The following is a 14,127-nucleotide window of genomic DNA, read 5'->3' as shown; positions in this document are numbered from 1 at the left end:
GTCTCTCCCCTTTAATTTAACTTTGCATCACTTTGATTCTTCAAAACCATCCTCCCGCAGCACCCTCACCTGGCTAACCATCCTCCCGCAGCACCCTCACCTGGCTGGCTCTAAGGTCTTGCTTATAATAAACAGACTTACCTCTCTTTGATGATTGATAACTAAAACTAAATCTTCCCTATTACAGGTCACTGGCAGAAGCTATAGTTATGGCAGTTGAAGTGATAGTGGGACTACGCAGTGATGATATGGTAGATGTGGGAACAGCAGCACAGGATGCTATGTTGACAGTTACTCAAGCTCTTGAATTTAAGGGAGAACACACCCAGACTAAACAAGTCTTGCTCGAGTTACTTGAAGAACGTGTTTATGCCCTTTCTACGCAGTTACCTACAATCTGTCGGCAACAAGGTTAATAATATTTTCATTTAACTTAATATCTAAAGATTAACTGTATAATGTGCACAACTAATCATATTTTATCATATTTCATGTAGTATATGATGTACTGGACAAACCTATCTCTAATAGAGCTTTGTCATGTGTGCACCAAACCTTGATAATTCGACAAACTAAGGGCTCTGGGTCACTCAAAAAATCTGAATTAACTGAGTCTGGAATATTTTGACATTATTCAACAATTTCCAAATTTTTGTGTTCAGTTATCCATTCATTTTCTGTTCAATTTGTTCCTCATTATTCCAATCATACTCAGTTAGCATGCCTTGGCTGCAACAAGTCCCTAATCCCCACCCTACCTCAACTCAGGAGACAGGTCATGTGACCTGATTCCTTTGTTCTATGTCTTTCTATCTTGCTTTGTTCTGTTAGGTGTCTGAAGAGGGTCTTAGTATACCAGCTTCAAGATTTCATAATTTATTTCTCCATTGTGGGTTTTTACATCATTTAAGTGTACCTGTGTAACCATTACATTTTTGGAATATTATCTACATATTATCAGCTCACCTTGCAATGTAAGTGATACATTAATTTATTTATGTATTATTTACTTTATCATTACTGTTTGTATATTTAAAATGTATTTATATTTGTACAGTAATTATAAATAGAATATTTTATGTCGCAGTCTAGGCAACTTTTCAGAACCGCTTGGTTATTTCAGATTCATTTTGAATTTATTTTTGAAAAGCATATGAATTAAGACAAAATCTGAATTATAACAATCAGAATTAACAAGGTACAGTGTACTGTACAGTGATATCCCTGTTAGCTGGAACAGTTGGTGCAGAGCTTTTTCGGGGACGAGAGATTTCCGGTAAACGAGACGAATCCCTCAAAGCAGGAAAAAATCCCGTACCCCCGAAAATTTTCCGGGTAATGAGAAAACTTTCTGAGAGTCTAAACTAAGCATCTCATGCTGACAGACACTATTGCACATCTTTGGAATGTTTCTGACTGCTTGGGAAAATTTTGAGTCTAAGAGGATCTAATCTACACATCTCATCTTGACTCTAAACTACGCAACTCTTCATCTCATCGCGCACGGACAAACACTCTCCCATTACATTTAGACTGCGGGCATGAGCGAAAATGTTTATGGCTAGCGAAAATGTGTATAGATTTTTATTCATATCATTAAATTTTTTAGAGAGTTGAATTTGATACTACAGGTTGTACCTCTCTAGTCCGGCATTCTGTGGTCCAGAAACTCCCGTGGTCCAGAACGATTTTAGTTTGTCCAATAGGTAGATAGGCAACTTTTTTTTTTTCTTTTTCTTTTTTTATCTGAATTATTATTATTATTATTACAGGAGTATTAAATTTTTGCCCATCAGGCTCCAATGTGGGTCAGTGACCTATGCCTGGGTGGGCTAATCCCCGTAAAAAAACAACAACAAAGCCGTGGGAAATTAAGGTTTGTTTACATCCGGCAGTTCGGCTGCTCTCTCTCTCTCTGCTTGTCTGTACAGAGTACAACATTTAACCCTTCAATATATATGAGCATTAAATAAGTGTTGCTTTCATATTCTTATGTAAAGTAATGACGATATGTTTTCACGTGTGCGCATGCTCACTTACATATGCGATCTCTCTTTTTCTTTACCATTATCGTTAGCTACTTCTATTGTTCCATTTATTAACATTAAATAACATTACTTAAAACAACCACATTAATTTTACTACAGCTACAACCAAGGTCTTATTTTCTTCAGTTTTATATGTAGAACCAGTCAGTCACTGGTTTTGTAATCAACGAAAACAATGCTGTGTCATTTCCTTGTGTGTTTTAATATTCTACATATTATTAATGAATTGTGTTGCTCATTTTGCACACATAAACATTAATTCAATAAAAAAGACATTCAGTAATAAACAATAATGAATCTTTTGTACATAAGAGAAATGACGCTGTTTACACGATTATGGACGTTGGCGGGCCGTTCAAACCCGTCGAAATTCAAGTTTCCGCCGTCAAAATTTTTATTAATTTTTTTTGTGTGTGTGTTCCAATAAAGTACGTTAAGAATTAAAATCTCACGAAATTTGAGAAGCTACTATACGACATTTAACCCTTCAATATGTCTTCAAAGAGACCATGATGCAGAGAAAGTGGTGCTAGTGCTTCCAAGTATAAGCACAAGTCAGTATCTATCCAGGAAAAGGGTGAATTTCCATGGTCCGGCACCGGTCAGGTCCTGAGGTTGCCGGACTAGAGAGGTACAACCTGTATAATGATCCAGAAAAAATTTTCTACTAGACTGTTTCAATGAAAGATCCTTAAAACAAATATTTTGACACAATATTATGATGGGTACTGAATTCTGTTATCAAAAAACATAAGGAATGTTGACATCGGAGTCTATAAAATCATTTCTAATTAAGTTAGAAACCTTTTTTTACCATAATAATCCTGAATAGTTTATCTAAATGTTTGGTTAAATAAATATACCTGTATTTAAAAAAAGATCTATATGATATGGGCACAGGCAAAAATGGAGCTGTGTGTCACAGCCAAGACAGTGAAATTTTCCACTCTGCACCTGATAAAATTTCCAAAGTCTAAACGAAGCATCTCTTACGGAGCTGTATTTATTTATGCAGACACCACTGTACATGTGTTATATATTGTAAATAAACAAAATAACATATACGTACAGTCCTACTACTGTTCTGTATATACTGTACTGTACTCACCAGCAGATGCTGTTGTCTTGAGCCTAGAGTAGGCAGACACTGTCCACTCTGCTGAATGTAATACACCTGACCCTCGCTTTATGCTATGGTTGCATTCTGCAACAACACAGCATAATGAGAATCCACATATTAGTGAATACTTAATCTTATGGGGAAAATTAGGATATGTTCCACAACTACTAAAAGTCAACAGTAATGCTGTAAAAGTTGTGAAGAAATCATTGCAGTACTCTAATGTGGGTTAGAAATGAAGATAATATAATACTGTATAAAATTATAAAATATAATATAAAAATGTAAACTAAGATAATGAAGAGCCTGGGTGTTTGTGTGGAGTGTTTGGAGTAGCTGACTCACCACTCCAGCTACGTCCTGTGACACACACACACACACACAGTCACATTTTACAACCATTTCCGGAGTATTAATGCTCTAAAAATTGAAGAAAAATCATTAAAATACTGTAATGAAGTTTGCCATATCTTCTACAGAATGCTCAATAGGGAATATTTTCCACTAAATGAATGTGGGTAGAAATAGGGTCCGCTGCATAAACGTGAATTCGCATATAGTAAATGCGCATAAAGCGAGGGTCCAGTGTTTTTTTTTTTTACGAGGAATTTCCCCACTTTTTATAACTTAACACTTGTGATGTAGGTGGGGTGGGGTTTAGTGGGTCTAATGTTACTGATCTGACCTGATGCATTGTCAGGTCACCCATTATATTTAAACTCTTATCTCAGTTGCAGTTGAGGTGGGGTGGGGGATTAGTGGTCTCAATACCTGAAGATGTCTTGAATAAAGACAAAAGGTTTGGTGTTCCAGTGTTTCTCACTTACTGAATGTACAGTACAGTATACATAACTGTAATCACTTATTACATCAACACTGCTTTAACACTGTATCCTCATACAATTAATGTACAGCACGGCACAACACAAATTGTACACAAAAACAGCAGCTAGTGAGGGAACAACCTATCTTCTACAATGTTAGCAGAATATGAATTAAGTGATCCCAGCAGCTAGGCCACCCACGTTGGAGTATGATGAAATCTCTCGAAATTCCCGGAAAATATATTCCCAGGCCCAGAATGGAGAGGTTTGGAGAGATTTTCTCAGTACCTTCTCTGAATTTTTTCTGGAAAATGCGCCTGATTTTCAACCTTGGAAACTCGTTTACAGACCCAGATAGAGAGTTTTCCTGCCCGATTTCCATTCTGTCTATTGGAGGGTTCCAGGGATCGGAGATTCCGGGTAAGGGGGAGATTACGATAATAATTGTCTGTTTCTCGTAACTTTTCTTCTTGCCTTGGTACAATATTTACATCCCCTCTACCTACTTGTGATAACTCAACAGGAGCTTCACTTTTGGCATTTTTTTAGTGTTAAATTGTATTGTATATGGCCTTAGTTGGTAGCAGAAAGAAATTACTTTTTATGTGAAGTTGTTGGAAAAACCTAAATAAATTTTAAGCAAATGTTTCAGGCTCTTGTTGGGTATCCATCCCTGTAATTGTGGATCACCATTAGCTACTTACTAACATTTGAGCTATGCAGTGTTGTACTGGCTTAACTGGATTATAAGTGCCTGAGATATCCTTGTTTATACAACTACTGTACAGTAATATCTCTGTTAGCTGAATCCCTCTTAACCGAAACTCTCTGATAGCCAGAATTTCAATTTTCTTGGGAAATCATTCCCAAATCCAGAATTTTCCAGAACTTTTTGCCGTTACTCGGAATATTCTGGGGATGAAGAATTTGGCTAACGGAGCTATCACTGAATACTGTATAGTGTTGCATTTCAAACTTCATTTATGGGAGTATGGATTAACAACTAGGTATGTTATTGTTATTGTAATTATATTTCAGATGATTCTAAGACTCTAACAACTGTGCGGAAACTTCTGGGGTCTTTAGAAGTATTAGGAGAGAGATTAGCACAGATAATGGCATGGCCTGGTCACTCTCACCGCCTACTGCAGTCTTTCTCCTTTGCCCTGACCTTGGATGTAACAGACTCTGACCTCTTGTTAGAGAGGACACTTGCTCAAGGTCAGTAATATGACTTTGAGGACTTGATATTATATCTAATCAGTTTTTGGAATGTTTGATCTTATTAAGATTTAAAGTGATTCCATTGTTGAGTGATAGGCTGTTTTGTTAGCAATCAAAGGTTCAGTTCCAGCTGGAGTGGAGAACTGTGCCTTGCTCTTGCACACCTAGTCCTTACACATTCACCATTAAGTAAATACATTATTGGAAGTCTTTGCCAATGGAGGAACAACCCTTTGATGAACTAGCATCCTGTTATAGGAGTAGGGTAGCCCACTAATTGTTGAATGCTAAAAATCAGGTGATGAGCTTTTACCCAGTCACCTTCCATCATAGGAGGGAAGCACTTATATGTATAAGATAAAAAAGTATATGAATATTATACAAGAATTGGAGTTTGATCACAAATTATTGCTTTGTGTAGAAAGGTTAAATATGGTAAAATTTAGATTTAATTAGAAGTTGTCCAGTTTGCCACTGTTGTTCGTATTGCACAGGTTGGACCCCGTTAATCTGGGACCCGAAAGTCCTGCAGCTTCGATGGTTCAGGACGCATATACTGTAGTGAATACTTAATCTTATGGGGAAAATTAGGATATATTCCACAAATACTAAAAGTCAACAGTAATGCTATAAAAATTGTGGAAAAATCATTACAATTATCACAACCTGTACTCAAATTTACTATGTTATCACAACCTGTACTCAAATCTACTAAGTTATCACAACCTGTACTCAAATCTACTATGTTTTCACAACCTGTACTCAAATCTACTAAGTTAATTACAAAATTGTTTATGCCTAGTGCAAACTATGTGATGTTCATTTTCAAATTAATAAATTTCTTGCAAGAATTCCAGAAATGCAAGTTATATTCTGCTAAATCAGTGACATTTTATAAGCGAAAAACTTAAACTCCCTCTATTGTATAATCCTGAGTCCCTGACCCTTCGCCATCCACTGATAACTACGCACTTGGTAATCTTCCCCCCCCCTTGGCTGTCAACACCTCACCTCCTGCTCCCCCTCCTCCCAGCCAGAAGGCGATAAAGGTTTTAGAGAGTGAAGGTGCTTTTAGGCTTGAAGTTTTTCTCTTATAAAATGTCACTGACTTGACTTAGCAGAATATAACTTGCATTGCTGGAATCCTTGCATGATAATGATTAATTTGAGTACAGGGGGCCCCCCAAGTTCGCTGGTTTTTATTTTGCGGTCCTCTATTATTCGCGGATGACACCCTGAATGTACCCAAGAAAGTCTGTGGGTAGTTTTAAAGTTGCTGGCATTTTTGTAGCTGGGACAGGGAGCCATTCGTTCTAGGGACATTAATTTCCTTTACCTGTATTGTAAATGTGTGTGTGTGTGTGTAGACACACACTTTATTAATAAAGCACAGCCGTGAGGGTAGACTGTCAAATTTATGATAAATTTGTTTCTGGTTAGTATTTGTGAAGGTATTTTCCCATTATTATTTATTTGTATGTGTTTTGTGTGTGTGTGTGTCTACACACACACACAAATATGCAATACAAGTAAAAGAAATAATTGTCCTAAGGGCAAACACATAAAGGGAATATACACTTCTTTGTACACTAGTAAAAATGACCCCCCTACCCCCCCGGTCCGCAAATGTTATTCGCGGATTTGGCGATTCGCGGCCATTTTGAGAACCTAACCCCCGCAAATTTAGGGGGCTCTGGATAAACATCTCATAGTTTGCACAAGAGATAAAAATTTAACTCCTTTAGCTTAGTACATTTAAGTACAAAGTGAGTACAGTAAACCCTCAATAACTCGGCTCATACGGGGCTCTGGCCTTGCCGAGTTATCCCCAATTCCGACTTATCGAGGCACTTTCCCCCTCCTACAAAAATACAACAATAAAAAATTATCGATCCATACATGTGTACATCCACTAAAAAAGTATTCGGCACCCGTGTCATATTGTATCACGCCGAAAGGGTGCCGAATAATTTTTTAGTGGATGTACATGTAATTACAAAATGTAAAGAAGTAACACTTACCAGCACTGGAGGCAAAGAATGAAGCATCATAGTAGGTGACACAGAGGCATGGTAGGTAATGCAGGTGGCCAGATATGCCGAGATTTTCCCAGATAATTTTGCAGTAGTATATATCTCGGCATTTCTCGAGTTATACTATAAAACATTACGAGACAATATCCATGCTGACTTATATGAAATTCTGTGTTATCAAATGCTGAGTTATCGAAGGTTTACTGTACAGTAATATGTTACTAAAAATTATGCCTTTTTAACAGGGAAAAGTCTGTATAACTAACCCCAGTTGTCAGGATATTATGGCATTAAATGTTACAGAGTATTTCAAATACATTCTTTGTTTGGTTTCTTACATATATGTGAATTCCCATATAGGGAATGGCAAAAATTGAGGGTCCAGTGTACAGTAAACTTGTCCCATGGCACTAACACTTTGTCATCAAGAGGTCCAGTAAGCCTGGGCTAGATGTATGCTGATGTAAGTTGTATTGGTACCAGTAATAGTACATTTTATGCATTATTTTGCCCTTTTTTTAACCTCGTCTTCAATGCTTTGGAATTTTTGCTAATCCGTAACCAGTCTGGTCCCAAAGTTCCTGGATTAGCAAGGTCCAACCTGTATAGTAATGAGTGTATACAGTAAACTATACAACATACTGTATTTGGAATATTCATAGTTTTGTATTTGCATTTTTCAGATCCTTTTGAAGTGTTAACCATCAAACCATCATTGGGGAAGGGTTTTAGATATTTCCAAGATTTGCGAATATTAGAGGCTATAGGAACCGCCTGTCATCTGATTGGTTTTCACAGCAACATGGTAGCTGTGATAGACCTGTGCTTAGATATTCTGCAACAATCTACTCATCACCAAAAGGAAGCTCTTCTTTTGCTCACCCTCATTATTCAAGGTTGGTTTTATTGAATTACTACAGTACTGTTACAGGTTTAGAATGTTAAGAATTACTGTATATACAGGTTGTACCTTTCTAGTCCGGCAACCTCGGGACCTGACCGGTGCCGGACCATGGAAATTCACCCTTTTCCTGGATAGATAGTGACTTGTGCTTATGCCTGGAAGCACTAGCACCACTTTCTCTGCTTCATGGTCTCTTTGAAGACATATTGAAGGGTTAAATGTCGTATAGTAGCTTCTCAAATTTCGCGAGTTTTTAATTCTTAACGTGGAGACGTTCTGCATACAGTGGTCTGACATGTCTTGGGAAGGTTGTTAGGTGTAACTGGCTCAGTACTGCAGGAACCAAATTTTACCAGGTCTTGGGTTTGAGGTAAATGGTCAATGGTCATAGAATAAAATGTTATATTTTCTCCATATTTTGGACCTTAACATGTTGATGCAGTTTTGTTGTGCAGGATTAAACAAAACAATGTTAAATATGGTAGTTTGGATTTTTTTTACTCTTTACCAATAGTATTGTACACCTGAAGAGAAGGGGTACATGTGTTACACAAAAATGGCTCTTGTTGCTCTTGATTACTGCTAGTCTATGATATGACTGGAAAAATGCTTACAAGAAAAAATAAGATGGACTCTTGAATTGATATTTGGTTTATTATCATAAGTGACTCAAGCAAGAATTGAAAATGATTGTAAAGGGTGGTGGTGATGATAATCTGTATATTGTCACTTTAACTGGGATTGGGGTAGTTACGTAGACAGGGTATATACATGGAGTTATGATTTTTTAGTTTATATAGTGAAATGATAATTATCATTGAATAGTCTGGTATTATTAAAGCAGATGTAAATATGACTATTCTTAGGTGTTTATATGAATACTAATGATATTTATTAAATTTTAGGAAGAGATGAAAGAAAATACAGAGAGAAGGACAGAAACAGCATCCCACAAGAGGAGGGTGAACAGGTGGTGCAGAGTGTGTTGGAGGTGATCATGTGTCAGGATATTTTCAATGCACCACTTTATGTTCTCACTCAATCTAATGGAAACACTGGCGATGCTAAAGACATAATCACCTCTTTAGTTCCTGTGAATAAACAGAAAAACGTCTCTATTGAACTAATTAAAAGTAATATAGTTCTTGTTGCCAATACTCTGAATTTAATAAGTGTATGTGCTCGAATGATGGGCACTAATTTTGTAATGTTTCTCAGCAAAGTTCTGTGTTCTGTAATGGAAAAAGCAGGTGAAGCTAATGTGCTGGTTGGTCACACTGCTGCTAACACATTAAAGGAAATTGCTCTGTCATGTAAATATAAAAATGTTGCTGAACTAATTGAAAAGAGTGTCCCCCAGTTTTGGTACCCACTCTCTATGCGGCTGAAAAGATTACCCCAGTATCCTTCTGCACCATTAGTTCTTCAAGTTTCTCTTGAGTATGCCAACATTGATGTCATGGCTTTTACAGAAGAGTTAGTGGAGGATGTGCTGTCCTGTCTTGATACTTATCATAATAACGAGGCTTTACCTTTATTAAGAGTACTCTTAGTGTATGTCACTGCTGTTGTTAGGTATGCATCTAAAACTGAAGTTGTTGAGAAGGATTTTGAATCAGTTAATGAAATGAATGAATACTTAGACAACAGAGATAGGACAGGAAAATCTGAAGCTAAACAAAAGGGCATTGTTGATAATGTTGCAGCATGTGATAATTATGGTCCAGTGGCATTGTTTTTAGACAACTACCATAAAGACCAAGTGAAAGTTAAGCAAGGTATTGAAGGAAGTGATTCTTTTGATGTAAATGAACATGAAGATGACAGTGGTGCAGAAAATTTTAAGAAACAAGTGAATCAGCAGGAATATGAGGATGGAATGAGTGATAACATCCATGAAGAAAATGATGAGAAGAAGAAGGTACCAAAATACATTGAGCTTGTTGTTAATATTATGGAAAGATGTTCTCATATGCTATATTTGCAAGATAGAAAAATTAAGATTCTAATAATGGAAGTAGTTAAGGCAGGATGTACAGCTCTAACTCAGTGGGAGGATCAGAGGTTACCAGTGTGTCACAAGTTATGGAAACCATTGGTATTAAGGTTAAAGGACTCTGATTTTGTGGTAATGATTTGTGCCCTTGAGGTACTGTCAGTAATGGTTGTCAGCAGTGGGGGATTTCTTCGACGGCGCACAATGAAGGAAGTATTCCCACCTCTCTTGTCCTTTTTGAGAAGTCAAAGTCATACAAGCTTAGGAAAAACTAAGGGGAGTGGGTATTATATGACAGCTGCTTATCGTGCCCAAAAGATATTATTGAGGACACTGCCGTCCTTAATCAGATCATTAATGTTGACTGTAGATGAAATGTCAGACCTTGTTAATGTGCTGATGCTTTATTTGGACTCCCGACAACCTACTGAACTCTGTAGAGCTGGAATTACCCTGGTGAAACAAGTGGCACAGAGTCACCCACATCATGTATGGTTGGCATTAGCTCATCAGCAGTCACCTGTAAGAATAATTCCACCTGCAGCTAATTTAGCAACACTCAAGGTAAGTTTACTGTAACCTTCTTACCCACAATTACTAATAATTATTTTTCTTTTCAGTTGACTGGCCCTTGTATCATTTAGGCCCTAATAATGGGGCAGAAATATTATGAATATAAAGAAAGACATTTTACATTTACTATATTACTACAGGTTGTACCTCTCTAGTCCGGCATTTTGTGGTCCGGAAACTCCCGTGGTCCGGAACGGTTTTAGTTTGTCCAATAGGTAGAAAGGCAGCTTCTTTTTTTTTTTACTTATCTGAATTATTATTATTATTACAGGAGTATTAAATTTTTGCCCCTCAGGCCCTAATGTGGGTCAGTGACCTATGCCCGGGTGGGCTAATCCCTGTAAAAAAAAAAAAAGCCGTGGGAAATTAAGGTTTGTTTACATCCGGCAGTTCTCTCTCTCTCTCTCTCTCTCTCTCTCTCTCTCTCTGCTTGTCTATACAGAGTACAACATTTAACCCTTCAATATATATGAGCAGTAAATAAGTGTTGCTTTCATATTTTTATGTAGAGTAATGACGATATGTTTTCACGTGCGCACTTACATACGCGCAGTCTCATTTTTTTTTACCATTAATGGTTAGCGACTTATCTTGTTTCATTTATTAACATTAAATAACATTACAGGTACTTCAAACAACCATATTAATTTTTTTACATTTATTTTATTACAGCTACAATCAGGGTCTTATTTTCTTCAGTTTTATAAGTAGAACCAATCAGTCACTGGTTTTGTAAGCTTTAACATAAACAATGCAGGCAGCCGTCTCGTCTCCTCTAATATTCCACGTATTATTAATAAATTGTATTGTTAATTTTGCACACACAAACATTAATTCAATAAAAACAATTTCAGAAACATTAATTAAAATATATATGAACAGTAAATAAGTATTGCTTTCATATTCTTATGTAAAGTAATGACGATATGTTTTCACGTGTGCGCACTTACATACGCGATCTCTCTTTTTTCTTTACCATTATCGTTAGCTACTTCTATTATTCCATTTATTAACACTAAATAACATTACTTAAAACAACCATATTAATTTTACTACAGCTACAACCAAGGTCTTATTTTCTTCAGTTTTATATGTAGAACCAGTCAGTCACTGGTTTTGTAATCAACAAAAACAATGCTGTGTCATTTCCTCTTGTGTTTTAATATTCTACGTATTATTAAAGAATTGTATTGCTCATTTTGCACACATAAACATTAATTCAATAAAAAAGACATTCAGTAATAAACAATAATGAATCTTTTGTACATAAGAAAAATGACGCTGTTTACACGATTATGCACGTCGTCTGCACTTTGGCGGGCCATTCAAACCAGTCGGAATTCAAGTTTCCGCCGTCAAAATTTTAATTTTTTTTTTTTTGTTCCAATAAAAGTAAGAATATGAAGTATGTGTTACAAAAATATTAATATTTAGACAATAGATATTTTTTAAAAGATGATTTAAGGGAAGGGAGCTTAGTCTTTGTTCGGATGGGTAGTCTTAGTAGCTCTGGGTGTATTAATTTGTATTTCTGATTATTCTGGTACTGGAATTAATTATTGTCAATCAAGTGATTGACAGATTCATAAACAAATATGGCACAGCAGTGGGTGTTAATATCTTTGAATTTTGAAATTTTAAATTCAGCAAATTGTGCGTTAGTGTGATCAGTTTTTTCAATTAAGTTATTGTCCGCACAACTCTTCTGTGCAGTGACCAGGGGTTGTATTTTTGTGGAGCCAGAGGCCCCCCCCCATAGTGTTTCAATTGTTGGTAAACAAAATCATAATGGATTTCTTTCATTGCTGTAAGAGCGAGTGACTGACGAGTGTGATACATGATATCGTATTGTTTATTGACTTTACTGTGAATGGCTTGTATGTGGTTTCTCCAGTTAAGTTTATTATCAACAATAACCCCCAAGGAATTTTGTATTTTGTTTGCGTTTGAGGACTGTATTACCAAAGTACAGGGGGTCCAAATCTGGAGTTAAGCTTATCCTTCTGTGAATGATTGTGTAGTTTTTATTGAGGTTTATTATATATTACCCTGGTCCTGACTTTAGCCAATTCAGTGTTCATAGTTCTCATCAAGGAGTGGAGATCTGAGTGACTGGCTTAGAGACTACTATCATCTGCAAATAAGTTGTATTTTACAAGAACAGTACAGGACCGAGAATTGAGCCTTGAGGGATGCCATACGAAATTGGTGAGGACTCAAATTGATGATTATTATAGCAGACATACTGCTTCCTGTTAGACAGATATGAGGTAAACCAATTGTGGGTTAAGCCCCTAACACCATAATGTTCAAGCTTTGACAGGGGGATGGTATGGTCGACAGTATCAAAGGCTTTCAAGATGTTCAGGAATATTCTGGCTGTGAACTGACTGTCATCAAAGGAGTTTAAGATGTCCTTAGTAAAGGATAGCAGAGCACTCTCAGTTGACCTTCTAGCTCTAAATCCAAACTGAGAATCTGTGAGGATGTTATTGACACTGCAGAAGGAATTTAGTGGGTCATTGACCTGTGCCCCGGTGGGCTAATCCCATAAAAAAAAAGAATCTTATTTAAGGCTGGGAGGACTGATATGGGGTGGTAATTCTTGAAAAGACCTTTATCCCCAGATTTTTATATGCTGGACTTGATTGATCACTGCTTAGATACAAAATAATATTTCAAGATCAATCCTTCATTTTTTATTATTTTTTTTTCTTCACAGATAAATGGAGCTGGTAAAAGAGACCTTCCACAAGAAGTTTTGGAATTATACAAGCAGCTGTCTTAAGAGGTGATTAGGACTTCATTGTATAGTATTGCAATAATGTGCTCACTAATATGTATTATAATGCATACCCAGCTATTGATACCTAATGAGATTTTATGTTGATGAAATTAAAACTATTGAAATTTTTGTTAATGACATCATATGAAATTGTCTTTCTTTGTAAAATACCTCATAACACCTTCATATTACCCCAGAAAAGCATCACTGTCCACCTCTGGAGCAAGAAATATTGAGTAGGGTTTATTTCAGACTGTTATTATTTTTGAACTGGTCCGAGTTTCTTGAAAAGCATTCATTACCTTATACTTCCCTTTTACTTTTCTGATGGTTATATGGAGGTCTGTGTGAAAGTTTAATGACTAAATGCCTGAATGGATTAGTTCATGCCTTTTAATTTTCAAGTTACATAATTTTTTATGGTTGATTATTGCAATTCCCTCATTCTGCCAAAAATGACAAGATTAGCTTAAATGTCATTAACCTAACTGTAGGCTGTACAAGTGTAATTCTAAAAATTTCAAAATGAATTCTAGACTGTAACCCTTTCGCCTCAGGTGTCACTTTACGTACCACCGAGTTTTTTTTATGTTCACAGCGAGCGTCACTTATATGTGATC

General features: G+C 36.4%; 1 protein-coding gene across 1 annotated transcript in view; it reads left to right on the top strand.

The window, feature by feature from the left end:
* The window catches only part of LOC121879322 (TELO2-interacting protein 1 homolog), a 32,608-nt gene extending 18,951 nt beyond the window's left edge, over positions 1–13,657 (top strand). Inside the window, exons 7-11 of the mRNA XM_042385930.1 lie at positions 188–411; positions 5,031–5,213; positions 7,933–8,145; positions 9,059–10,713; positions 13,445–13,657. Of these exons, the coding sequence (XP_042241864.1) occupies positions 188–411; positions 5,031–5,213; positions 7,933–8,145; positions 9,059–10,713; positions 13,445–13,510 (2,341 nt within the window). The 3' untranslated portion in view covers positions 13,511–13,657. The remainder of the gene's footprint in view (positions 1–187; positions 412–5,030; positions 5,214–7,932; positions 8,146–9,058; positions 10,714–13,444) is intronic.
* The last annotated feature ends 470 nt before the right edge of the window (positions 13,658–14,127 follow it).

The sequence above is a fragment of the Homarus americanus genome, unplaced genomic scaffold (assembly GCF_018991925.1).
Source record: "Homarus americanus isolate GMGI-L3 unplaced genomic scaffold, GMGI_Hamer_2.0 scaffold15169, whole genome shotgun sequence".
Lineage (NCBI taxonomy): Eukaryota > Metazoa > Arthropoda > Malacostraca > Decapoda > Nephropidae > Homarus > Homarus americanus.
Note: the sequence above shows the minus strand (reverse complement) of the source record. Positions and strands in the feature narration are given on the sequence as shown.